General features: G+C 44.7%; 3 protein-coding genes across 22 annotated transcripts in view; all 3 read right to left on the bottom strand.

The window, feature by feature from the left end:
• Positions 1–1,738, bottom strand: part of LOC126376456 (CAD protein-like) — a 54,481-nt gene extending 52,743 nt beyond the window's left edge. For 6 of the 20 annotated variants that reach the window (XM_050023814.1, XM_050023799.1, XM_050023817.1 and 3 more), the window contains exon 1: positions 1,649–1,738. Coding sequence is in view for 6 of the 20 variants with exons in the window: in XM_050023822.1 (XP_049879779.1) it covers positions 193–307 (115 nt within the window). In the remaining 14 variants the exon portion in view is untranslated. Of the gene's footprint in view, positions 1–192; positions 311–1,590 lie in introns of all 20 variants that reach the window. The other 14 variants (XM_050023819.1, XM_050023805.1, XM_050023824.1 and 11 more) reach the window with 6 other exon arrangements.
• A 9,233-nt stretch (positions 1,739–10,971) lies between these two features.
• Positions 10,972–17,477, bottom strand: LOC126376844 (chondroitin sulfate synthase 2). Its single transcript, XM_050024394.1, has 9 exons — positions 16,662–17,477; positions 15,246–15,572; positions 14,742–15,019; positions 14,506–14,657; positions 14,307–14,412; positions 13,715–14,074; positions 12,300–12,542; positions 11,397–11,577; positions 10,972–11,312 (listed from the first exon to the last, which is right to left on the bottom strand). The coding sequence occupies exons 1-9, from the start codon at positions 16,951–16,953 to the stop codon at positions 11,083–11,085; spliced, it is 2,169 nt and encodes a 722-aa protein (XP_049880351.1). The 5' UTR covers positions 16,954–17,477; the 3' UTR covers positions 10,972–11,082.
• A 141-nt stretch (positions 17,478–17,618) lies between these two features.
• On the bottom strand, positions 17,619–23,623 carry LOC126376514 (influenza virus NS1A-binding protein homolog B-like). Its single transcript, XM_050023957.1, has 8 exons — positions 23,458–23,623; positions 23,255–23,302; positions 20,431–20,972; positions 20,193–20,348; positions 19,226–20,081; positions 18,803–19,155; positions 18,596–18,736; positions 17,619–18,519 (listed from the first exon to the last, which is right to left on the bottom strand). Exons 1-8 carry the CDS (start codon positions 23,468–23,470, stop codon positions 18,469–18,471), a joined length of 2,160 nt encoding a protein of 719 aa, XP_049879914.1. The 5' UTR covers positions 23,471–23,623; the 3' UTR covers positions 17,619–18,468.
• Positions 23,624–27,680: the final 4,057 nt, after the last annotated feature.

The following is a 27,680-nucleotide window of genomic DNA, read 5'->3' on the forward strand; positions in this document are numbered from 1 at the left end:
AATATGAGATATGCACTTATTTATCTATCTGTACAGTCATGTATTATTCAAAACATAGACGAAACGTTTCGAGAAACGGAAGCTAGAGCCCTTGCGCTTCACTTTGCTCGTCTTGGCGGGGCACTATAACCGTGCCTCAAATTTCGTTTGTGTTGACAATAAGTTTATAACAAAAGCTTAAAATACACGTACCAACTTCTCCCTCGGTGGGCACTCGTGCGCCGAAGCTGCGTCCTCGGAACACGGAGCCATCTGCCAGCACCAGGCTGCACGGCGGCCCCACCTCGCAGGTCAACTCTTCTGACATCTTCTATAGCAACAAAAGAACTTCACTTTTTTCGTCTGTCATGCGGGGTGTAAGGTCAATGACCTCAACAATCATGGCACCAGGGTTTTATTGAGCCGCTAAAAACTCCTGACATGTAACAAAAATCTTAGACTTAACGTGCCCTCTGAAGCACGTAAGATTTTCTTTACTTACGGACAATCAGGCGATTCGATATACAATGTCCTTACTCAACTAGCAACCTAATATTCAACACTACAAAACTCACAAAAACTGTGGTAGAGCAATAAATTAAAAAAAGAATCGTTCTGATGGTAAGAAGGTTCGTAGCAGGAAAATTGACTAGCACACACTTTATATGATAATATATGAGGTATTACTAAATAATGTTTATATGTGGCTAATGAAGAAATCCTAGATTGTTCCATTACGATAGAACATAGCTTCTAGTTTATTATGTAGGTACCTGTATTGATCGTAAACATCAATAAGTAGTTGCAATTCGGAGCGGGATAATACAAGGTGTTAGTGACACCGCACCGTACTGAATACTGGCTCATGATTCTGTGTTGATATCAAGTAGAAATTTCTATCGCAAAATTCATATATTTTTTGTGTTTCTACCAATAACTTATTTTAAATTCTATACTTCTGCGTTGGAAAATTATACTATTTATATATAATATTAACTCAGAATCATCAGCTGTATTATCCCTCTCAATATATCTTTAAAGAAGATTATCTAAGGGGATTTTTACAATAATTAATAAAAGAATATAATAACACGTGGTTATGTTATCAAGAACATAGGACAGAATAGTGCGACTGCCGTATTAATTTGAGCAATCAGCTGATATGTAGTAGGACTTGTAGGTATGAACAATATGAATTAATTTTTAGTAGCTTTCATGGGTTCAATATCCTTGTCTGATGCATTGTTATAGGCACCAAGAATTAAGTACTTACTACTACACTACATTTTTTGTATTTTTTTCACCGTATTAATAACAACTAATTATTGATATTATGTAGTTAGAAACTTAATTTGCAGCCAATCAATTATCACAAAATATTCTAATGTATAAATATAAATAGCGTTAATAAAATAATGTAAACTATTAGTGGAATAAAACACCGATGTATTGCGTTTTACCTATAACTTAGGTTTGCACGCATGTTCCTACACCACGCGTAATTGACAAATGCGACGTGTTGCTATGGGGTCTTATGTCACTTAATATAAACAAGAAATGGTTTAAGTTAAGTTGGTTAAGTATAAGTTAAGTAAAATGCGTGTTACTCACTTGATTTGTAGGTTTGTTTCGCCGGCCACGTGACCGCTCCACTCTCGGAGCGAACAACCCACGTGGGTTGTTCGCTCCGAGAGTGGAGCGGTCCGACGCTGCCGCAGTTTGCACGACGACAGACCGAGCCTCGACCGGCCCGCCGCCACGGCGCACGCGCACCCTAGTGTTGCTGATGGAGTGTGGACTATCGATAGGCTATCGATAGCCGACAAAATTTCTATACTGTCGATAGGCTATTGATACTATGGGTGAGGCAATGTTGCCGAATAATCGATATTCGACATTTAGATTATTTAAGGGCTTAGAAAATAATCGATTATTTGGTAACACTATGGTGAGGTCAAAATCCACTCGAGAAAAGAAGATTTATACTATGAATAATAATTTAATAGGTATAATTTTGCACCATTCCCTAAAGTGTAAGTTCCTATCGACCGTAATTTAACTATTGAATAGGTATCGACCGGTGATATTTATCAATAGTATTGATAGTAGCGATAGGACAATCGATATGGTTAGGCCTGGTTTATTATTTACTATCGATAGGTATTATAGTTAAAGTATCGATAGTTCGTCATCACTACGTCTTATCAACTACCTATTAAATCTACTTACATCTCGCTCCCACACCCAGCAACAACGAATTCTCTTTGTTACACATTACATGTTGTCCGCCGTCTCTGGCTTGAACGATGCCATTCAGGATTTAATCGATACGAAGTTAGGTTGGGGTAACAGGTAGACATGCGCGTGAGTTGTATGTTCCTTTGACATGTGTACTTATTGTTACTAGGTTAGGTACCAATACAACTCAACATTTCGTTGAGAACCCGCATAAAGTTAGTTGTGAAAAGGCTTCAGCAGAAACACATCATCATCATCATCATCAGCCGCATGACGCCCACTGCTGGGCATAGGCCTCCCCCCAAGGATCTCCACGACGATCGGTCCTGCGCTGCCCGCATCCAGCGGCTTCCCGCGACCTTCACCAGATCGTCGGTCCACCTTGTAGCGGGCCTACCCACTGAGCGTCGTCCGACACGTGGTCGCCACTCCAGAACCTTTCCGCCCCATCGGCCATCGGTTCTCCTAGCTATGTGTCCTGCCCACTGCCACTTCAGCTTTGCAATTCTCCGAGCTATGTCGGTGACTTTAGTTCTCCTGCGGATCTCCTCATTTCTGATTCGATCGAGCAGGGAAATACCGAGCATAGCTCTCTCCATTGCCCGCTGAGCGACACCGAGCCTCCTCACGAGACCCATAGTAAGCGGCCACGTCTCAGCAGAAACACATCATTACTTAATCATACTATCGGAGAAGTCATTGCGAATGTAAATTTTGTATTTGTTAAAGTATAAATCACGAATCAACTGTTTCCTGGAAGCAACTGCTACCTTAGCAAGAAGGCCGCCTTTTGTACCTACTTTTATTTTACCTGTATTCCCGAGTTGTATGATCCTTCTGAAGTAATGTGTATTGGATTTTATTTTATAAAAAGAAACCGGACTAAGAATATCTACATTCTGACGAACTCTCCTATGGTATATTGCCTATTCACCTTGACCACCACACAGATTTCAATTCCCAGTCGAGTCGACGGTATCTCCACCAAAGCGCAGTGGAGGTGGTGGAATATCTCTAACATGGGCTGGAAACCAACCAGTCTCCGTATTGGTCATAATATATTTTTTTTATGACTTCAATATCACCTCAGCCTCGTGTTCACTAGGCAACATTTGTCGGCCGACACGTGTTCCCGATATCGGACGACGTCGGCAGACATCGCTCGACATCTAATTGTCACATAGTTGGAACGTCGGGCGAAGGCTGCCGACGATAACACCCAATGTCTGAGGGTTGACAAATGTCGCCCAAGACACATCTTAAGTGAGGCTTAAGTCGTCTCCCGATAATTCGTGTCCTTATCCAACCCGCTAGCGTTACGGGCGCGATCACCCGCGCCAATAATACCTATGTACGCAAAAAATGCGTCGTACATTATTCACCCCCGCTTATGACTTTGCAAAACAAAAATCCCTCTTATGCAAGGAAACGTTGTAATTAATTTGATTAATAGCGAGTGGCGTTTAGGCATTCCTCTGATGAGTAATGGAGGGCCGTTTGACTTTCCTCAAGTTACTCTTCAAGCTCTCAACTTGGGAAATTGGAAAATACAAAAAGAACCTCACAAGATTTTAGGAGGCATTCGTTAATTTATTTCTGCTTTTAAAACACATACATTATGAACTGTCTGTGAAGATACTTCGTAACTTAATCACCTTATCAACCGATAACAAAACTAGTGGAGCAGTGGAGTAAGGTCCAAGTCCACTGCTCCACTGCGGTTTATTGGAGCAATACCAAACCTAACATAGTAATACATCTATATCTCTTATAGAAGACTTTAAAATTGATAATCATTTTGAGTATAGACCTTTGATAAGTATGAGCGTTTAAAATACTCGGTATTAAAATAAAAATGGTTACGGTCAACAACCTTAGGTATGCTGCACTAAATAAGACGGCCCCAGAGATCGATAAAGTAGTGTGTAAAATACAATTTAGGTAATTTATGTTCTGCCACTAATGAGTGGGTGTGGTATACTAAAGCCGCCGAATCGACTATCGAAATGCGTTCGTTTGTTCAAACAAATGCATGGATCGAACGCTTTTCAATAGTCGAATTGAGCTTTGGGGTCCGGGAACTTGATAAAAAAGTGTATCCCCCCTCTAAATGGAAGGTCATCGAATTCTACGTATGTATACGTATTTATCCCATTTAGTGAGGTATGTTTGAACCTGTGTGATTGAGATGGGATGTGAAATTAATTTAGGAGCAAATACAATATAATTAAAAGTTTTGATTAGTAAATGTTTACACGATAACCCGTTTATTTGTATGCGTATAATGGGTTCGATTTATATTAAAATACGTATATTATACCTCTATTAGTACTTTTGACATAACTTTGTATACGCTTCGATTACTTCACTAACATACTTGGTATAGAGAAAGATTCGAAACGAAACTAGTGACAATTGCTGAATGATGTAAAAAGGCTATAAAGTGTAAGGCTCACGATCTGGAAGTCCCGGGTTCGAATCCTGGTGAGGACAAATAAAAAAAAAACTTTGAGATCCCTACTTTAGTTAGGACATTACAGGCTGATCACCTGATTGTCAGAAAGTAAGATGATTCGTGTTTCGAAAGGCGCGTTGAGCCGTTGGCCCCGGTTACTACGTACTGATTGTTAGTAATCAATAGTAACTTTGATACCAGGGTTGATGAGATTGGTAATTCACCTCACAAGTACTCACAATCCACACGATAGAAGACGATGATGAATACATGTACAAGAATCAGAGTGGGAATCTTATGAATACATAATTTAGAAGAACGCTTTATAATATTAGAACAAAACGAAATTAAACGGAAAGAAAGCCCGATATTTTTCAAAGACAATGTTTAACATCACTTAAGGAGTCTTACCTGGCTAAAAGAATAAAGTGGCAGCCCACGGGTTTTACCAACAGCAGGGCCCTAATTCACCTATTGTTGATACAACCCAGGTAAAAATTCCTTAGAAATGCTTTTCGACGAACACAAACTTAGTTTTGCATTCATAATAGCAAACTTTGCCTTGCAGATAGTTCACAAAGTGTCTCATTTAACAGCACTTTTATTTTTGTTTACTAATTCCTTTGAACGAAAATTCCATAAAACTGTTTAAAAATTCCATAGAATGTTTAGTCATGGGAAAATGGGTTAAAATTGTTTAAAATTCTAAAAGAAAAAAACAACTAACTTTTAAAATTTCTCAAAAATACAGAGTAAAAGGACATAAGAGAAACCCCTGGCTAAATCAATACAGCAATTTAGGCATAAGTCAAACGTAGGAACTGGATGAAACGGACTTCAATTCGTACAGTATAATTCGGCAAGCTATTAATCAAATCACGCCGAGCGACTAACTGAAATTTGAATGGCAAATCCCGGATGGAGACAGGACACGATTCGATGGCTTAAGCTGATATATATAACTGTTACTTATGACATGTACTTGTCGTTAAAATGACAATGAATTTAATCTCCTAATTTTTCAACTTGATAAAGTGCATTGTTTCATTGGTATTTATTATTCCTCAGACACAATGAGAAATCACATACAAAGTAAGACTTAAAACAAATTATTCTATTAACGACTATTCCTAGTAACGCTTGATATATGTTATAAGTAACCTTATGATGTTCAATAAGAAACAAATGATTGAATAATTGATTCGAATGATTCACTTCAATTAATTAGTATTTTTACAACAACAACATAACATAAGCTCACGACTATATCCCAATCGGGGTAGACAGAGGTACATCCCTCGAAAGATAAACCAAGTTTATTCGGTGGTGAGCCGTCTCGTCGTCTATAACGGTCGAGCCAACTGTGTTAGTGAAATTATTATTTTTAGAAGTTACATAAACGCTTCCCGCTTCGCTTATGCAATAAACATCAACCACTACAGCAAAGTCGGATCTTGTACTAATAACTATTTGAACTATCACGTGATAGAATCCCACACCAAGCCGGGATTTCGCTTAACCGCAGCAACTTCAGGGCTGTACGTCTCTGATTGTATAACTAACCTGTGCTGTTTATACAGTGTAAACCTTCATATTATTGCTACTACTTTTGTGGCGTAGAACTTTAGTAGTTGTCTAGTCAAAGGCACTATTTCAAAGGCGTAATACGTTTCAGTTTTTAATACCTTTGACATAATACATAACATAAGCTCAGTACGTCCATTGCAAGATGAACAAGTACCCACACTTCACCGAGCTTTCTGTTAGACCAACGTGATGGGTGGTGAGCCGTATCGCCGTCTATAATTGCCGAGCCAACTGTGTTAGTGAAAACAATAACTCATTGATCCGGTACTGGGGTTCGAACCTTGACATCAAATGCCTAATTATTTTACATATTGTCTTTCTCGATAGATGAATTATTGTAGCTGCACTTTAAATTATTTTTTCTTTGTCTTGCGGACTAGGTGAGGAAGCAAAAGGTCCAAACATGATGGGTATATTTGGCGATGGCTGGTAAGCAAAAACAGCATAAAGGTCCCACTGCTGCTCACAGGCCTCCCCTCAATCAACCGGGGTATGGGGCATACTCCACCACGGTGCTTCACTGCTGGTCAGCAAAATCGGCGTAAGTTATTGTATGAGTATGCCGTACAAACCTGTACTTATTTCATCATCATAAATAAAGAAAGGGCTAAAAGCTAGAACGAGCCGTATTACACTGGTTCACAGACCTAATTTCCCCCTCCGGTTGTTTGAGGGGAGGCCTGTGCCCAGCAGTGGGACGTATATAGGCAGTTTAGGTATGTGACAGACCTACTTTCAGGGAAGGCAGAGATTAAACTCACAGCGTCACCTCGACACAACACAATCCTGCAGTTTTAAAATTATGTCTTTAAGGTAATAGGTTACCCAACCATTCCCCTAGCATTATCCCGATTTTCACAAGGTCCGTTTATCTATCCTGAAGATTTGACAGGTCCGGATTTTTACAGAAGACTGTCTAACCTTATAACCCGCGAAGGGAAAACCAGCCCATTACAGGTTAGGTCACATACAAGTATCTCCGAAAATGCATTGCATGAATTCGAGCCTGCGACCTCAAAGTGAGAGGCAATCATTCTACCAACTGGGCTACCACGACATGGCGATAACCGCTGAATGAGGGAAATCGTCCTCCAATCCAGTGAGGTTGGTATCGGGAGAATATAAATTTATTTGCATAAATAAGTAAAACAATTTACGAGGTTGTAATGTAGAATTAATCCTATCTAATCTGCAAGTAGCCCTGCCAATATTACAATAATTATATTATATCAGGTAAAATAAACAAAACCAAATTAATTTAAAAAAAATAATAATTATAAAACATTATTACATTACATTATTTTTATTGTTATTATTTATTAATTTAATTAATTAATATAAACAAAATGCATTAAATTGTATTACGTTTATGTCTTTTATTCCCTATTCGGTAAATACATTGTTTTCAATATATATGTTTTTTAAAAAATACATAAAATTTGGGTTACGTTTGGGTTAAGTTTGGGTTAGGTTTGGGTCAGGTTTGTGTTTGGTTTTTTTTTTAGGTTTTGGTTTTATTAGGTTTGGGTTCTGTTATGTTTGGGTTAGTATGTGTTAGGTTTCGGTTAGGTTTGGGTTATTTTTCGGTTAGGTTTGGGTTATTTTTCGGTTAGGTTTGGGTTTGGTTCGTGTTAGGTTGGGGTTAGGTTTGGTTTAGGTTTGGGTTAGGTTTGGGTTAAGTTTGGGTTAGGTTTGGGTTAAGTTTGGGTTTTTTTTGGTTTGAATGTTGTTAGGTTTGAGTTGTGTTAGTTTTGAGTTAGATTTATGTTTGGTTTGGGTTAGGTTTGGGTCAGGTTTTTGTTTGGTTTTTTTTAGGTTTGGGTTTTTTTGTTTGGGTTAGTATGGGTTAGGTTTCGGTTAGTTTTGGGTTATTTTTCGGTTAGGTTTGGGTTTGGTTTGGGTTAGGTTGGGGTTAGTTTTGGGTTTGGTTTGGGGTTAGTTTTGGGTTAGGTTTGGGTTTGGTTTTGGTAAGGTTTGGGTTGGGTTTGTGTTAGGTTTGGGTTAGGTTTGTGTTAGGTTTGGGTAGATTTGAGTTTGGTTAGGTTTGGGTTTTTTTGGTTTGAATGTTGTTAGGTTTGAGATGTGTTAGTTTTGGGTTAGATTTGGGTTTCGTTTGGGTTAGGTTTGGGTGAGTTTGCTTTAGGTTTGGTTTAGGTTTGGGTTAGCTTTGGGTAGATTTGGGTTTGGTTAGGCTTGGATTTTATTTATTTTTGGGTTTGGCTAGTTTAGAATTTGGTTAGGTTTCGGTTTTTTTGGTTTGAATGTTATTAGGTTTGAGATGTGTTAGTTTTGGGTTAGGTTTGGGTAGATTTGGGTTTCGGTAGGCTTGGGTTTGGGTAGGCTTGGGTTTGGGTAGGCTTGGGTTTTAGTTATTTTTGGGTTTGGCTAGTTTTCAATTTGTTTAGGTTTGGGTTTTTTTGGTTTGAATGTTGTTAGGTTTGAGTTGTGTTAGTTTTGGGTTAGATTTAGGTTTGGTTTGGGTTAAGTTTGGGTTAGGTTTGGGTCAGGTTTGTGTTTGCTTTTTTTTTAGGTTTGGATTTTGATATGTTTGGGTTAGTATGGGTTAGGTTTCGGTTAGGTTTTGGTAGATTTGGGTTTGGGTATGCTTGGGTTTTAGTTATTTTTGGGTTTGGCTAGTTTTGAATTTGGTTAGTTTTGGGTATTTTTGGTTTGAATGTTGTTAGGTTTGAGATGTGTTAGTTTTGGGTTCGATTTGTGTTTGGTTTGGGTTAGGTTTGGGTGAGTTTGCGTTAGGTTTGGGTTAGGTTTCGGTTAGGTTTGGGTAGATTTGGGTTTGGGTAGGCTTGGGTTTTATTTATTTTTGGGTTTGGCTAGTTTTCAATCTGTTTAGGTTTGGGTTTTTTTGGTTTGAATGTTGTTAGGTTTGAGTTGTGTTAGTTTTGGGTTAGGTTTAGGTTTGGTTTGGGTTAAGTTTGGGTTAGGTTTGGCTCAGGTTTGTGTTTGGTATTTTTTTTAGGTTTGGGTTTTGATATGTTTGGGTTAGGTTTCGGTTAGGTTTGGGTTATTTTACGGTTAGGTTTGGGTTAGGTTGGGGTTAGTTTTGCGTTATGTTTGGGCTAGCTTGGGGTTAGGTTTGGCTTAGGTTGGGGTTAGATGTGGGTTTGGTTTGGGTTAGGTTGTGGTAGGGTTTGGGTTAGGTTTGGTTTGGTTAGGTTTACGTAGGTTTGGGTTCTGTTAGGTTTGGATTGTTGTAGGTTCAGTTTGTGTTTGGGTTGGGTTAGCTTTGAATTGTGTTATGTTTGGGTCTTGTTAATTTGGGGTTAGGTTAGGTTTGGGTATTGTTTGGTTTGTGTTCAGTTCGTTATTTCATATTATTATCAATGAAAATTCGTAATATCCCTCTACTGCATCAAAATATCATAGAAGCCTTTCTTTTTTATTGCTTCATAGGGTAGTCCTGTTCACCCCGAAAATTTTAAGACCACTCCGGCGTCTCTAGGACGCCGGGAACGCAAAAATTTCGCCCTTCCACCCACCCTGTGGCGATTTATTAGGTAGACGAGGTCTCTTACCCGCAGGGAAATCCGCTCGCAATGTTATTCCTAGAATACTTATTTAATTTCGTGCTTGTGATTTTTTTTTCTTTATACACTTTTTATATTATGTACTTATGCGTATTATTACTTTTTATTCAACTTTTAGATATTGATTTATTTTTATACATTTTGCTTATTTCCTTGCATACTTATTTATTTCTTTGCATATTTACTTAAGCTTACGTAGACAGAGAGTATATCAGCGATTCAGGGATGCTGCCCACATGGGTAATGTTGCTTGCTCAGGACAAAATCTTGTAGCGGACCCAACTATTTGACCAGCTAGTTCCACCCATATTCAATAGATGGCGCTCATTGTTTATGAAAGTTTGCAAAGCGGTCCAGCTAATGAGAGACTTTCCAATCGACGTTCCCCAAACACACGACAGATGGCGTTGTTCACTTTTAACACTTGATTGTTACCTATTTTCTCATTGCTGGGGTACATAATTGTAAAAAAATGTAATGCGATGGCAGAAGCATTTATAAAACTAATTGTTGCTTGATATTTGGATCACATTATGTATAGAATGATACTTATTTATTTATTAAACATATCTTCTTATAACATTATAAGATAATGTATCGTAGCCTAAAGTCTGTCTTGGCTAGTTTTTATAAACCTACCAACGAATTATTATGTTCGATCGCTAGTTACTACCAGCAATCTAAATTTTCGGAATTATAAAATCACAACCAACAAATAATTGTAGGTTTCAAACTTGCGAAGGCTATAATTCATATATGAAAACTAGCCAACACAGACCTTAGGCTACAATAAATTATCTTATAATGTTATAAGAAGATATGATATGTTATACTGTTACTTATAAATAAATTTCAGGACTGACCATTGAACTTGGCACCCCATTTAGATCTCAATTCTTTTGTCGTTAGTCACAACCAAGGCATTTATCATAATATTGAACTTGGCTGTCATTTCACATTTATGTTTTTGATTGGATTATATTTAAGTTTCGATTATCTGTAAGGTGAGCCGCTGTCATCATAACCTGTGGAAACCGGTTATTTTTCTACAATTTAAACAATCGTCTAATAATTATCTTAACATGTAAGTAAGCCTACCCAGGTTTACTTGTCCGGCTTTTGTCTACTGGAATATTGTGTAAGGAGAAATAAAACTGCAGACACAAGTAAGGTATATTATAACGTTTTATTAGCAGTGGTCCAAATATCCACATACGGCCGATTAGTTCGCCGGTTACTAGGCGGCATAGACTTGGAGGTTCGCGTTCCGCGGGTAGATTACGAGTGCTCGGCTTGTACTTCGAGCAGGAGCTTGGCGAGCGTGTGCCGCGCGCCGAGGTCGAGGTCGGCGAAGCGGCGCCGGCGCAGGCCGCGCAGGCAGGCGGCGTCGGGGCCGCGGCAGGACGGCGGCGCCAGCACGAGGCCGGGCTCGGGCGCCTGCACGCAGCGCAGCGCCGCGCCCGCCAGCACCTCCGCCACGCTCGCCGCCGGGGGCGCGCTCGGCCGCGCTGCAGCGGGGACGGACACATGGTTCATCGATACACTCATGAACGGTGACAGGATATAAATACGTGTTCGCGGCGTGTCCTCACCCTGTTCGTAGTCGCGGCGGTAGACGGCGAGCACGGAGCGGTGTCCGCGGTTGAAGCGGCCCGTGTTGACCTGCGGCTTGCGGCCCGCCGCGTCCACGAACCGCGGGTGCGCGTACTGCGCGTAGCGCGCGAACGGCACCGGCAGGAACCACTGCGCGCCGGCGATGCTGTTCATGCGGACCTGCGGGCCACAGCGCCACGTGGGGCGGAAATGTTGCACGACAGAGACAGCTCGGCAGACAATTAGAAAGGTAGATGATGTAGGTAATGTTAGCGTTCAAATAGAAGCAAATAAATATAGAGTGTTAAGAAATGTTTTTGCTTGCTTGCGGCGAAACAAAGAGGAGTGGTATGTGTTTGAACGCTATGTATGTATATATGTATATGCGTGTGTGCACATTTGTTCTAAAGCACCTGTCAGAATTTAAAAATAAAGTGTTTATATTACTACCTTTTACTTGTGGGTATTCTTGTATTTGTTCGATTATTGTAATAATATGATTGCCGAGACATGTTCGGGATAGGTTTTATCTCCAAAAGAAAGCATGTTATCATAACAAATAGGACCGCAAAATAACATAAATAAAGATTTCAGTTTAAAAATTAAAATCCGATCATGGATGATGACGCTCTAAAACAAGAAAATGGATATGTATTCTTGTTTTGGAATAGTGATATTTAGAAGGTGGCCGTGGTCGGGTGCCGATTTGTCTGAGTTTTGGTTTAGTTTGCTTACCACGGTGGGCGACCACGGTGATCTTCTAAACGTTTTTGTATCGTTCGGGTGTTGGTTTTTAAACTCATATTTTTATAATATTATTTATTTAGGTTTTTGTATTAGGAATAACGTAAAAATGAGGGGGATGGACAAAGTGGTTATTAGCAGCGTGTGATCACGTGTACCCGGTTGAGGAAGTCCTCGTTGAAGTCCATGGCGGCGTCGGCCAGCAGCAGCAGCGCGTCCCTGGGCGCGGCCCCCAGCGCCGCGTCCAGCGCCGCCCGCGCCGCGGGCACGGGGGCCGCGGGCGCCCAGGCCGCCCGCAGCAGCGGCGCGGGCGCCCAGGGGTGCGCGGCCGCCAGCGCGCGCACGGCGGCGGCCACGGCGCCCGCGGCCTCCGGCGGCCCGCCCTCCGGCTGCAGCACCACCTGCGGCAGCGGGGGCTTTACTCACGTGTGCCTCCAATGGCGCCTGTTGTCGCTGCGTTCATTATTATAGTGAGTCCTAATGCCGATAAAACTGCGTAGCGTAACCCCTCCTGCAAGGGTCATAATTCCGAGTTAATATAGAGAGGAATTTTCTGTCGGAAAAATTGATGAACATTTTACCGTTTTCTCTAATCATTTTCAGTTCCATACTTTTCCTACCCCCGACGGAACGGACCGACAGCCCCCGACGAATATTCCTCGATTATGTATTACGGTAAAATGATTATCGCTACGTTTAAGTATATCTTCGAGAAACACACGTTAGGAAAAAACTGTAAACATCTATATTCAATGTTTAGATACTTAAGTATATTATATCTATTACCGCTTTCTCGAGATATCAACTCTTTTTAGAAAGTATTTTCAAGTCTATTATAATATCTCGTTACATAATAATTGGGTTAATTCGGGAGTTTTGAGATATTTTATTCTTTTTCGATGAGATTTTTACCGTCGCGGGGTTTTTTCAAAATTTTTAATTTTGCTTAATTTTATTACAGACTTTTTAAAGAGCATATACGAATTAAAATCTATATAATCTTACCTTAAAACTGTTTAGTGATATAAATTATATTATACTTTATTCTAATAGATATCGGTAGGTGTATATTTGACATAATTTGTTACACGACGGAAAATTCCACTTGATATCAACTAAAAATCATTTTTAGTTGTTTTTCAAATTTTGGTGTTTTGTTATTTTAGTTTTAATATTTTATGAATATGGGTAGCTTAAGATATTTTATTAATTGTTATTTTATTATATAGGCAGTAGTTAACGTAATGTAACTTGTACCGTCCGTTCTTTCATTGTATATGCTTGAAAAAGTAGAATTTGGTGATACTATTTTTATGCACTGTAATCTGCAATGTACCAAACCTGAATTGATGCAATAAACGTTATTATTATTAAAATCATGGTCTAAACCATTCCTCAAAATTTTAATTCCGATATCACTAACACCCCGTACAGAATGTGAGATTTCACAGATTCGTTAGTAAATTTTCAGACACGAGCTCTTAGTCTAATTTGTACAGCTGAAACACAGACATCCAATCGTGTGTCACAAGTGACAGTAAAGTATACGAGGAGACGACGGGGGAGTCCGCACCGTGATGAGCGCGGTGTTGGCGCGGCGCTGCAGGCAGGCGGCGTCGTAGCGGCGCAGGAAGGCCAGCGCGGCCTCGCCGGCGGGGCCGCCCGGCGGCACGGGCAGCACGAGCCACACGCGTGCGCTCTCCGTGACGTAGGGCACGGGCACGAGGCGCGCGGCGCCCAGCGGCTTCACGGCCTCCACCCAGCGCAGCCGGGCCCCCGCCCCCGTCCCCGCGGCCCCCGCCCCCGCCAGCCGCAGCAGCAGCCGGTAGCGCAGCGCGGCCGCCGGCTGCCACAGCCACGCCCCCTCCACCAGCTCACAAGACGCCGCGCCCCAACGACGCACGGCCCAAGCGCTGACCGCTTCGTACATCAACTGAAAAACAAATACGAGATTCAAACGGACATGTTTACCATTTAAATGATAACAGATTACTTTCCGTTTGATCACAGTTTCACCTAATGTAAATGAAGATGTGGTCTAAGGTAACTCAGGTTTTTAAGGGTTCTATTTTTAATTCCAATGTTTCTAACAACACTCGATGTCATAATATCGCAATCACATAATAAGTCATTTGAACGAGTCGTTGTTATTGCAATGAGGTCACCTTGACGGCCTCTGCAGTGGAGCCGGCGAGCGGAGCGACGCTGCGGTGCTCGTCGGGCATGAAGGCGTGCGACAGGTTGAACATCGTCCAGCGCAGGTGGTCCCATCTACAAATAAAACAAAGAGACATATTTATTTTCCTATTTTTAATTTTTCAATGTTTAAAATTATAGATAGGAGCCGAGAAAACCGTAGAGTACCTATTGTCAGGTGTAGGATCCGCCAGCCCCGGGTCGGTCCTCAGGCCGCGCGGCCAGCTGCCGTTGCGGTACCCGGGCGGGTGCCTGCGCCAGGTGCGGCGCATCTGCGCGCGCAGCGCCCGCTCCTGCGCGCGCCCGCGCTCCAGGTACACCTGCCAGGCGACACTTGTCATCAGAGAGAGCGAGGGCCGACAGTAGACTTAACGGCAAAGAGAAACGGTGGGCACTAGACGTACCCGCGCGACGTAGGCGTGCAGCTCGTGGAAGCGGCGCGGCTCGGTGACGGGGTGCGCGGTGACGGCGCCGGCCAGCGCGGCGGGCGGCGCGGGCGCGGCGTCGCGCGCGGCGCGGTAGCGGGCGCCGTGCAGCGCGGGCGCGCACGCCACGTGCGCCGCGTGCAGCACGCAGCGCCCGATGTTCTCGTGGTGGTGCGCCGAGTACGAGTTGCGCACGCACCAGTCCAGCTCCGCGTGCACGGCGCGCAGCACCGAGTTGGACAGCAGGATGCCGCCCTCTGCGTGTACGACACGGGACACCAATATTATTACATACTATTCTATAGACGACGTGTAGCTCCAACGCCGAACTGGAAGCCAGCCATTTTCCCAGGCGTGTCGTAAAAGTCGATAGAGAAGTGTAGTTCTGCCCCCTCCATAAAAGATTACGGCCTTGAGTAAATTCAAGTAAATGTAAATATTTGTATGCAATTCAGCGGCGCAGGCGCGTGACGTGTGACTCACCGAGCGTGCAGTAGTGCGAGTCGTCGTCGGCCACGGCGCCCATGTACACGTCCGCGCTGACGCTGAGCTCCGCCACCAGCGCGGCGAGGCGGCGCGCGTTCACGAAGCTGGTATCGGACACCAGGAAGAAGAAGTCATATTCGTCCAGGTAGTTGTCCGCGAGGTACTTGAGCGCGTGAAACGGCTTGAGCATCTCGCGCGTGTCGGTGAACCCGACGACGTTGGGCAGGCCGGGCGCCGCCACGGCCGACGCCGCCATGAAGAACCGCAGCGCGCCGCCCAGCCGCCCCGCCGTGGCGTTGAGCGCGCTCGCGCGGCCCTCGGGGCCTGTGGACTCATACGATCGTATCATGTCAATTACAGAACATTGCATTTGTACACTACTGCCCCTGGTGAAAATGGACCACTTCTCTTTATATTTTGCATCACCTTTTTTCCTGTACCCAAAGGTTGGCTGGAAGAAATTGCTGCATGAGCGATAAGGCCGCCTGTTGTGCCTTTGTGTATATGTTGTCCTTACATCTGTATATTGTGCTCAATAAAGTATTTTATATATTTATCTTTCCCTCTTAGGTCTAAAGAGTGATATGACAAACTTAAGATTAATTAATTGAAGAAAAGTCATAATTATTGTTTGTTTGTTTGTATTCTCTTTATTGCTTTAAAATAGTATAATATTTTAATTTTAAAAGTTCATATGATATTTAGGATCTACCACTACACCACATAAATGTTCAACATGCTATCAGTAAAACATTGTAAGGTGATAAAATAACTTTTATCACTATAATAATCTACTGGTAAACTATAATACTACTAAAATATAATTTGAGCCGAATTTCAATGAACATTAAACAACACTTTAATATTGAGGTTATTATAGGGAAAACTGAAGTTAATTCCCATAATGTGAGATACAATGAACCATCTGATTGAATAATAAACCCTGTAACTGCACGTGGCAGTAGGGTCACCACCTATCACTACGGCTGATACAGTTCTGTGAAACATGGGTACTTGGATCATCAGGTGATGCTGTACCACTAACTACCAACAGTGGGAATACAGTCGTAAGCTTATCATATGATATATTTTTTATATCAGTGTGTATCTACTCAGGGTCTGCAGTGCAATACATGAATTCATGTGGTTACAACATAGTATCTTTAATGGATAAAGACTTACTAGAATTATCATGACAGCTCAGATCTTGTATTCTTATTTATGTGTTTCAATATTCACACATGTGTGAAGAAGGATATTATTATGTTTTTGAAAGGTGTAAGTACTGAGATGATGACTGACAGAGATGAATGGAAGAATACATGTAGTCAAGTTTGATGTCACTTAAAGTGGGATAAGGGCTCCCATCCACCCGGATGATAAATTTGTGCACTGCATTAAGTATTGACTCACCCAGCGCGTCCTCGGAGGAGAGCACGGCGGCCAGCAGCGGCGCGCGCATGCCCAGCTCCGTGGTGTAGTAGCGCGGGCGCTGCAGCGCGCGCGCCGGCCCTCCGCCGCCCAGCGGCCGCTCCTCGCGTACGGCGGCGTACTCGTCCGCGCCGCCCGCGCTTGCCGCCGCGCACGCCGCCTCCCCGCCCGACTCCAGCGGCACGGCCGCCAGCGCCAGCCACAGCCCCAGCGCCAGCCCCACCAGGAAGTACGAGTTGTGCTTCACCTGCGACACCACGAACCGCGACAACATCGTGCCGCCGTCACGTTCCCTCTGTCTCACTAGCACGCACGCGCCCACGTCACTAGACACGGTAATCTGATAAGCCAGATTATGGCGGGTCGGATTAATTTCGCTATTGACACATGGCGAACTTTTATTAATTTTGTTAATTGGAACAAAAACTTCACTTTAGTCACGAACTTTGTGTAGTTGTCATCTACCTGTCACTGTCATAAACTTTTTTTACTTTTCCCGAATATGGTAATGCCAATGCAATTGTTTAAGCGCAAACAGCCATTTTGGAAGTTGTGTTGTTAAATATAGGTATTATTAGATGTATAGTTTTAAGCTGCCTTCATATTAAACTGATGATAATAAATCATCTCACGTGAGGCTATAGAATAAGAAATAATTGTACGTGTCCTGAATGAGGTAAGGCATATTTTTGAATTCAAGCCAAAAAAATACCGATAAAAAAAGTATCCTCCCGCCATTTTTCAATATTTTGTCTTGGGAATTCACGGACCTGGGAATTAATAGATATAATTTTAAAATTATTACGAATCTAATCAAAAGTAAAAAATAATAATTATCTCGTCTTTAATCTAATTCTTATTCTTCGAGGTATCATTCAACAGTACGTAAGTCTAGTTTTATCAGAAACTTAGCGTTAGTTACAAATGAAATAAAACTCGTTTGCCCACATAAAATGCATTTATTTAGTAACCATAAACGATTATAACTAGCGTCCGCAGGGCGCGGACGGGACTTACTCTAGTGTCTTTTAATGTGGACCCTACACTAGGCGCGCGCGGCGCACTACTGGCGACGCGTGTGTCGGAGCGGGCCGCGGCGCGGGACGAGCCGAGTTCTCCTAATTCCAGAAACTAGTACGTGTCATGACGTAGTATGATATGATTAAGGCAGGGTACCAAAATGTTGTTTCTCTGCACCCTCGATAACCCCAGCCACGCACTGGTGACTGGTGACGTCACCTCGCCCGCCCGCGCCCGGCCCGTCGCCGTCGCCGGCTGCACAGTCAACTAAAGACTCGCACATCACGTCTTCAATTCATAATAATAATGTTCAATTTATCTGTCTACCATGTTCCAGCCTGGAGAATCAGCGAAACAATTTTGCAAGTCGTTATTCATTCACTCTGCACCCGGAATGATATAATAATTTATTAAAAATAAGTAGATAGGTACAAAAGAGCAATATATACAATACATGCATATGGACAATGTATCAGTTACGTAAAATGCATATAAAGGCATCAACTTTGCTTCCCCGTGACGCAGCCCCCGGCGCCGGAGTCACCCCGCGTGTGACGTCACCGTCGCCGCGGCGGGTGGCGTCGAGTGCGCGTGCGCGGAGTCCCGCGGCACAATTTTGAGGTAGGTGGTTACAATAATACGACCCTCGGCGCTGGCTCGCCTACATCGTGGCGTAATAAAAGTATAACTATTCAATAAAATTAATACTTCTTCCCCTTCCACCGCTACCTTATAAAAATATATTTATCTATGTACGGCCGCCTCGGCGTCACTCTCGCCCCGCGGACGCCGCGGCGCCGTTCTCCAGCCGCTGCGAGTCCTGCACAAATACGACGGTAGTTCATCGTCAAGTCGAACATTTATTTAGAAAAAGTCGTACGGGAGGAGTCGGTCACCTCGGACGGGTCGTCGGCGTCCTCGGGCAGCGCGGCGGCGGCGCCGGCGCCGGGCAGCGGCGGGCGCGGCGGCGGCGGCGCGCACAGCGTGGTCCACTCGCCCTCGGGCGAGTACAGGCACTCCACGCACGACAGGAACTCCTGCGGACCGAGACGTCGCTGCGTAACACGTTAGGGCACGACAGGGGCGGCGAGCGCGGCACGTACCTTGCCGTCGAAGCCGCCCACGGCGTAGAGCACGTCGTGCAGCGCCAGCAGCCCCAGCGCGGCGCGCGCGCGGCGCAGCGGCGGCAGCGCGCGCCAGGCGGCGGCGCGCGGCGCCAGCCAGTCCACGCGGCGCAGCGACGCGGCGCCGTCCGAGCCGCCCGCCGACACCAGGCGCGCGCGCCACACGCAGCCGCCCACGGAGCGCCGCGCCGTGGGCAGCGCCACGCCCGCCGCCCACTGCGCGCCCGGCGCCAGCGGCAGCCGCTCCGTGCTGGCCACGCAGTGCCACGCGTCGCAGCCGCCCAGCGCCCACAGCGCGCCCTCCCACACCACGGCCGCGCACTGCGACCGACCTGCGCGACGTGCGGCACGTTACCACGGGCTAGCCTCCACGCACAGCGCGCGACGGGCGAGGGAACTGACCGGAAATGAGCGAAGGCGCCTCGCTCCAGGCGTCGGTGGCGGGGTCGTACTTGTGCACGCTGCGCAGGCTGCGGCCGCCGGCCCAGCCGCCGACCACGTACAGCACGTCGTGCTCGTCGTCGCCGGCCGCGGCCGCGTGCGACGCCGCCACCGGCAGCCGCGCGCGCGGGGCCCAGGCGGCCGCGGCCTCCGTGTACACGTCCACCGAGTCCAGCTCGTTGTGGCCGTCGCTGCCGCCGCACACGTACAGCGCGTCCCCGAGCCGCGCGGCCGGGAAGCGCGCCCGCGCCGTGCGCAGGTCGGGCAGCGGGCGCCACTCGTTGGCCTCGGGGTCGTAGGCCTCGGCGGCGCGCAGCACGCGCGCGCGGTCGTAGCCGCCGCACACCACGAGGCGCGCGCCCAGCACGGCCGAGCCGTGCGCGCAGCGGCCCACGGCCAGCGAGGCGCGGCGCGCGCCCTCGGCGTCGCGCGCGCCGCCCAGCGGGCCGCCCACGGCCACGCCGGCCGCGTCGCCCACGTCGCGCCACGCCACGCGCGCCGCCACGAGGCGGCCGTGCAGCGCCAGCAGCGCGCGCGTGACGCGGCACGCGGCCTGCGGCGCGGGCCCGGCGCCGGCGCCGCGCGCCGCCAGCACGGCGCAGTGCGGCCGCGGGCGGCGCGCGCCCAGCTCCAGGCCGGCCAGCGGGCGCGGCGGCGGCGCGCGGCGCCCCGGCCGCTCGGCGCGCAGGTGCGCGGCGCGCCGGTACTCCTGCAGCTCGGGCGCGTCGCCGCGCGCCGCCGGCAGCTCGCCGCAGTCGCGCAGCGCGCCGCGCCCGTCCACGAACACCAGGTGCGTGCGCGAGCACAGCTCCTCCAGCTGCGGAGCGTCGGCCGTTCAGTGACCGTGAACACGGCTTTGAAAACTCACCGAACGATCGGTTCCGTCTGGGTACAAGGGCTCGACAAAAAGTAGAACGTTCCGACTGACCGTGTCGGGCACGTCGTGGTCGCGCAGCCAGGCGAGGGCGGCCTCGGCCACGGCGGTCGGCGCTTCCTCCCCGCCGTCGGCGCTCGACGCGCGCAGCATCTCTATGCGCACCAGCGGCAGCGCGGCCAGGGCGCCGCTCGTGCATAACTCGTCGAACTGCAAATACCGCCAAGAAGGGATTATGGGGTGAACGAACCGAGCGCCGATGATCGTTGCGAGCGGGAGCGGCGGAACTCACGTTGTCGGCGATGTAGGCGTCGAGCTGCTCGAGGTACTGCGGCGGCAGGTCGGGCAGCGCGCGCGTGTCGAGGCAGTCGCCGGGCGCCAGGCGGCGCACGAGGCGCTCGGCCAGCGCCGCGCGCGCCGCCTCGAGGCGCAGGCGCCACGCGCCGCAGTACAGGCGGCGCGCGGCCGCCGCGTCGCGGGCGCTCAGGCGGCCCGTGTACATGTAGTCCACCAGGTCGCGCAGCGCGTCGGCGTCCACGCCCTCGACGCGGATGGCGGGCGCGGCCGGCGGCGCGGCGGGCGCGTCGGGCGCGGCGGGCGCGGCCGGCGACGCGGGCGCCGCCAGCGCCTGCAGCAGGTAGGGCGAGGCCGCGGCCAGCAGCGCGCGGTGCGCCGGCACCTCGGCGCCGCCCGCCAGCAGCACCACGTCGTAGTGCTGGCGCGACTTGCGCAGCGCGTTGAGCGCGGCCAGCGCGCGGGCCGGCGCCTCGCGGTCCTCCACCCACAGCTCGCTGTCCGTCTCCGAGCCCGCCTCCGAGTCCGACCCGGAGCCCTCTGTGTGCACACCCCACCCGCAGTTATAGCGACGAGTTTACGTTACCTCCTAGTGAGCGGTGTTATTTGAGAGAACTCTCGTTAATTATGTGACGTGTTAACTGTTTGTTACGCTGTCTACGTTTTGTTAAAGATGACGTAATGATTACGTTTTAAAGAAACCATTAACGAGCATCTCGCCGCACCGCGCTACACGTGCCGGCTGATCTTTCTCGTGCGCGTCAATTGAAGCGACTCATTCATCACTCGTAGCTATTACCTTCGTTCATGACATACAGGTATTCCACGAGTCGTATTCCGATTAACTAGAAATATCCTATCATATAACATACATCTATCAGGTATACATATGTAGTTTAAATTGATGCACAGAATACCACTCATTAACAACAACAAACCATATAGGTACCTACCTACCTGCAAAATACAAGGTGTGAACAGTGTCATTAGATGACTAACGTTATTTATAATAGAGAGCAAATATCGAGGTAAATAATTGTAAGTAAGTTGCAATGCAATAAGCAGGAAGGTAATCCTCGCGTGACGACAGATAAAGGTCGCGGCGCGCACGTGACGCGCGGCCGCGGGCGCAGCCTCGCGAGGGGCCTGCATACACGCTCCTACCACCCACCGGCACACTCGCAGCTACCTACAAATCTACAATTCGCAATCAGTAGTCCGCGCCGGCAATTGCTTCAATTGGGCGCTCATCACGGGCCGCCGCGGCACGCATGTCTCGCGGCTGTTGCTAGCCCGCCGCGACGAGATGTGCTGTGCTACACATTTCGATCAACGACTGTCCCATTACTCTATCCAACAAATTTTAATATTGTTTATAAGCACTCAAAATATGTAAATCAAAACATGTAACAACAAAATATTTACATAATTCCAATCAAGAACATATAACTGTTTTTTTTAGTACAAACTTGTAATATGACACATATTACATGTCTGAAGAATGTTATCTAACATTATTATTATGAATTCAATAATTATATTCATAGGCATGTTTGTATGAACTCATGCCATTCCTTTAATAGTAATTGAAAGCAGTGAAGTATTGAACTACATTATATAATTATGGTTTATACCAAAATGCACATGTTTGGATTTTGTGATTGTAATGATATTACATACACAATAAAATGTATGGTCATAAGAGACAGAGGCTTTATCTGATGTAAAGATAATAAGTGTGACTATTATCACTCAGCTTCCTATATTTTCCGCTATTATAGATAAGAAAAATAATCAAATTATTTACTATTCAATACAATGGAAGCTCCAAAAGCATGCAAAACTAAAGTTGTTAGTGTCACGAACATAGAAGGTAGTCTAAACCTAATTAAATATCTAATACATACCTATTATTATGTAGTAAGTACCAGTAAAATCCACTTGTAGTAGTAGTACATATTGTTAAGTAGTAGTTTGTAACTGTTATAACAAGACTGATTCCATTAAACCATAACCTATAAGTGTTTTAGGTTGGTGGTCAGGCTTGCACAGAAAGGCATCTAAGGGCGTACATTGACCAAATTGGAGATGTCCTTAGAAAAGGTTCAGTACAATCTACTCTAATAATAATAATAATCTACTCTGAACAGGTATGCATTTATGAAACGATTAATGAATGTTGAGGAAGCAACAAATGGAATTCATATTCTCTGCTTACCCCGGTGGGAAATAGAAGTGATTATGTGTGTATGTGTATACGTTTTTAAATTACATTATTTTAGTAACCATTGTGTGGACTGATTGGCTTACTTTACTTTTATTAATATCTACTATTAGGTGGACAAACATTCTAGAAGATTTTATCAAATTACTATTATAGTAAAGGTAAGCATTGTATCATACCACGCTAAGACTGTGAATGTTTAATTTTGTTCAACATTGCAATACTAAACTTCATATCGCAATATTTTGCTGATCATTATTAACTCCATCAATGACTGAATAATACAGTACATCATACAATGTTATAGGTAGTAAATCTGTTATGGTTTTCTATGTCACGCTCATTTCTTACAACCGTGCAAGCCAAGCTATAGCTATGACAAATGTTTATGAGCTCCCACATCACACACATTCACATTGTTCAACTGACTTACTTTTATTTATGTAATGTTATAATGTGTACCTTTGGCATCTGTACAGCCAGTGCATAATAACTTGTTATATTTTTACAGCCTGTGATAAGATTAGTGTGTATGTTGTATCTACGATCGCCGGCGCCGAGGGGCGCGGGGCGCGGGCGCGTTTGTTGAGGCACTCACCGTCTCCGTTGTGGAAGTCATCGCGAGTGTGCGGCTTCATGGCGGCTCCTGCAACAAAAGCACGGGTCAGCGACGGCGGCGAGGGCGTCGACTGTACGGGCTGCCCGCAGCGCCGCCGCTAACCGGATTACACCGAGCACGCGGGCAAGGCCGCGGCGCAGTACCCGCCGCCGGTCACATGGCGCCTCCGCTGCCGCACTGACCTGCTCGTCCCATGGTTGCGCACGCTATGCCGGGGCTGCCAGGGCTACTATACTCATCACGCGAGGAATACGACGTGTTACGCCCTTCTCCTGGTTTCCCTATAGCAGCGTTCACACCTTGTTTTGAACTTGTGATTGTGTGACAATGACAACTGACTGACTAACTGACTTGACATTGCATTGACGTTTCGGTTTTCGCATTCAATGTTCGCACCGCACGTTATTTTATTAAAATTACGGCTCTGGTAACTTGACCATTAGCCGAAAAATGGAAGTTAATACAAATGTATAAAAAAACTTAAATCGATACCTACTACAATTAATTAACAAGATATACTTAGAAAATTTAAATTGGTTTTGTTATATTTTTATATATTTTACATAAATTTATAAAGTTCACTTTACATTTTCACTTTGCACATCACAAACACATGAAACTAGTGATGGGCAGGGAAAGAAAAAATTGGGTGGGAAAGAAAAAATATCGGGAAAATATGGGAAAATAAAATAAACACCCGAAAAATTCCCGAATCATGGGAAAATATTTTTTATTTAATTATTTTTAATCTTATTATTATTTGTATGTCGTTTCCATGTCTCGGGTCGGGTCTGTCAGGAGTCCCGGACTTTTGGAAGGCGTGCGTAGGGCCGAAGCCAACACGTAGAGGCCCCTTAAGACAATTTACTCTAAATGTGTTGTGACACCAACCGGCGATTATCCCTGTATGCACTTTGGGAGTGCACCCAAAGTCAATCCCTGGTTCGTGTAGGACTATTGCAGATTATGGGAACAAAAGGAACTGGGCTATTGGGTTGGGGATTAGTGAACCTATATACTGGGGCTACTGCGCCTGCTCGACCAATGTTAATAACAGAGATACATTGGGCAGGCGGTGACTCGTCACTCACTGGTTGGGCCACCTATCTAGCCGACGCGACTGGACGGCAAGACAGCAACATGGTTGTGAGCATCTCAGGGTGTCAAGAGGTGTACACCGCTTTCTGCGAGGCGGTTTATCCGCCTTACCAACTCGCGACTTATGCATCTTTCACTTCCACCCTGCGAGCGTATAGCTCTAACGCCCCACTCTGGCTGGCCAATGAAGGCAAGCCAGAGGTAAGAGTCCTGCGGCCCCCGCTAAGGTCCACTCCGGCCAGCCAGTACTGTCACCATCTTTGTTGCTCTTCTTTGGACTCTCTCTAGTAGTGCAATGTCCTTCCGATAGTAAAGTCTCCATATTTGAAACCCATGTTCTAACAGCGGTCTGACGTAAGTAAGTTTTGTAAAGCCTAAGAAACAATTCCGTATCTATATGATAAAAAGCTTTTCTAATTATGTATAAAAGCGAGTTATCCTTCTTAGTGATTCCAATAATGTGTTCGTCCCACTTTAGATTATGTGTTATCGTTATGCCAAGGTCCTTTTGTTTTTTAACACACTCGAGAGGTTTTGAGTCAATGGTGTAACTCAACGTGGGGTGGTTACTGCCAACATGCAACACAGTGCATTTGTCTACGTTTAATGTGATTAGCCAATCTCAGGTCCAAGCAATTACTCTATCAAGATCATCTTGGATTATATTATGGCTAATAAGTGGATTCCCCGTTATTTTCGTGTCATCTGCAAAGAGTGATATATCAGACATGATACCATGTTTAAGATATGTAAGGTAGATACTGAATAAAATAGGTCCTAACACCGATCCCTGCGGCACGCCGCTGAGGACTTTTCTGGGAACAGAGTATGATTCTCCGATGCGCACAGAGAATGTGCGATTTGACAGGAAGTCTTCAATCCACTTCACGACATTGCCTCTGATTCCAAAGGGCTCTAATTTAGCAATCAATCGTGTGACAGGAACTCGATTAAAAGCTTTTTCATAGTCCAAGTAAATAATATCTGTAGGTATTCGTGCCTCCCAATTTCTTGCACAAAACCATGTTGCTCCTCAATGATGACATTCTCTCGTGCCAAAAGCATTCTATATATCCTATAATATGTAGATATCTTTGCATGGAATTATTAAAATCGAACATTTCATTCAAAATATATTACAAAGCAGATCATCGGCTTTCCATACTTTGGCCGGCCCAAATTTGAAAGTGCCGGTCAGAGAAAAAAAATGTGTCAAACCTTTCGAGTAGATTGTTCTGAACATTTTTTACTATAACACCAGACGTGTATGACCATTAGTTTGGCTTTAATTGGATTTTAAAAATCTCGACTTTTCATACATTTTGTAAAAAATAATATTATGTCCGTTGGGAAAAAAAGGTATACAGGCGTATTACAAAGGACCATTAGAACATTTATTAGTATGGCGCCAAACTTCTATGACCATTATTTGGACTTTCAGTTTTGGTTAATATGTTAAAATGCCGGCCATCGAAAAAAATACGTCGAATCTGTCTAATAGTTGCTTCTCAATATTTTTTAATGACACCAAACATCTATGACCATTATTTTGACATTATTTTTGGAATTTACGTTTTAGTTTAAATATGAAAAATGCCGACCAGCAAAAATATCATGTTGAGAGTATCGAGTAGATGTCTGTTAACATTTTTTTCTATAGCGCCAAACTTGTATGACCATTAGTTTGGCTTTTAGTGTATTTTAAAAATTTTGTTTCTTATTTATTTTGTATGAAAATAAAGTGCTTTGGGTAAAAAATGCGGTACGGCGGATTACAAAGGACCTTTAGAACATTTAATAATCTGGCGCAAAACATTTTTGACCGTTATCTTGACTTTTTATTCGTCTCTCTTTCCGTTTTGGTTCAAATGGGAAAATGTCAGCCAGCGAAACAAAATAAGTCAAATCTTTTGGTAAACGACTTGAACGACGTATTTTTACTATACTACCAAATGTCGACTTTGGCTTTTATTGGACTTTTTAAAAAAACTTTTTTTATACATTTTAACAATGACAACAAGTAGAGCTTTCCCAATGGCTAGTTATTAGTCAGATAAATACTTTGTGTTTTTGTTTTGTGTGTTGTTAGGTGAACTTCTATATTAATACTATCTGATTTTAGATATGACGTTGGCTGTAGTTTTTGCATTCGACTCAACGTTACGGCCTAAGTTTAGGTTGAATTATGGTATTGATTCACCTTGACCGTAAATGGTTACCACCCTCCAAAGATAAGCTTGCCATCTAGTGACGAAACTCGTATATTGGCATGACGTTTGAAGTATCTGTTAGGGAAAACAGGATTCGGGTAGTTGTACTTTGCAAGTATGCCTATCACAATATCCTGGTGCTACTCGGCCGATAACATAGTAGGTACCTCTATCACCCCACTGTTTATTCCTTGTATACACTTTTCTTTAAAAAAAGTAGTTTCTTAAGCGTGTATCACCATCAGGTAAAGTAGTGGTCAAACGCAAACCTATTTTTCAAAAGACGACCACCATATTACGCCTTTAGCAAGATAGTTCCATTATCACTAGATAAAACTTTTTTTTGATTTTTGGAAAATCGAATTAAGTTCAAAATATTGGTCATAGTCGTTTAATGCCATAGTAATAAACATTCTGACGATCCTTTAAATAACGCGCCTGTTATATTTTATTTTTATACAAAATGAATAAAAAATCAAGTTTTTTTAAATCCAACAAAAGCCAAACTAATTAATGGTCATACACGTTTTTGTCATAGTGAATAATGTTTACAGGTATCTTCTCGATAGCTTTGACATGTGTACTTGCTGACCGGCACTTTTCACACAGAAACTATAACGTAAAGTCCAACAAAAGTCAAAATAATGGTCATAGACGTTTGGTGCCCTAATAATAAATAGCCAAATGGATAAGTTCTAACGGTATATACAAATATTGTTTCATGGCCGGCACTTTACATTTTCACCAAAAATGTATGAAAAATACAGTTTTTTAAAATCGAATAAAACCGAAGATATTGACCCTACAGCTTTGGTGCCATAGTAATAAATGCTCATATGGATAAGATCTAACGGAATAAAGCAAAATTATTTTTTGGCCGGCACTTTGACTTCTGGGCCGAAATCCGATGATCTCTTTTAAGTTTTTTAAGAGTTCATACGACACTACGACTGAAGATAAATTGGGCATAAGTAGGCATACATTATATTTAAATGGTCTTTGTTGGAAATCCTTACTTTTAATACAAATATATGCGATAAAAAATATTTTCCCTTGAAATGGGAATTTTTCGGGTTTTTTCCCTCAGAATTGGGAAA

This window comes from Pectinophora gossypiella, chromosome 21 (genome assembly GCF_024362695.1).
Source record: "Pectinophora gossypiella chromosome 21, ilPecGoss1.1, whole genome shotgun sequence".
NCBI classification, from domain to species: Eukaryota; Metazoa; Arthropoda; class Insecta; order Lepidoptera; family Gelechiidae; genus Pectinophora; species Pectinophora gossypiella.

Bases quoted from the DNA above. Each gene is read 5' to 3' on its own strand.
- LOC126376844 (XM_050024394.1), bottom strand. From the start codon at position 16,953: ATGTTGTCGCGGTTCGTGGTGTCGCAGGTGAAGCACAACTCGTACTTC. The intron at 15,573-16,661 runs GTGAGTCAATAC...ATGAGTCCACAG, and splicing joins CTCCTCCGAGGACGCGCTGG to GCCCCGAGGGCCGCGCGAGC. The intron at 11,313-11,396 runs GTGAGGACACGC...TCCCCGCTGCAG, and splicing joins CCGCCGCGACTACGAACAGG to CGCGGCCGAGCGCGCCCCCG.
- LOC126376514 (XM_050023957.1), bottom strand. The intron at 20,349-20,430 runs GTGAGTTCCGCC...CGGTATTTGCAG, and splicing joins ACGCCTACATCGCCGACAAC to TTCGACGAGTTATGCACGAG. The intron at 19,156-19,225 runs GTCAGTTCCCTC...CACGTCGCGCAG, and splicing joins GGCGCCTTCGCTCATTTCCG to GTCGGTCGCAGTGCGCGGCC.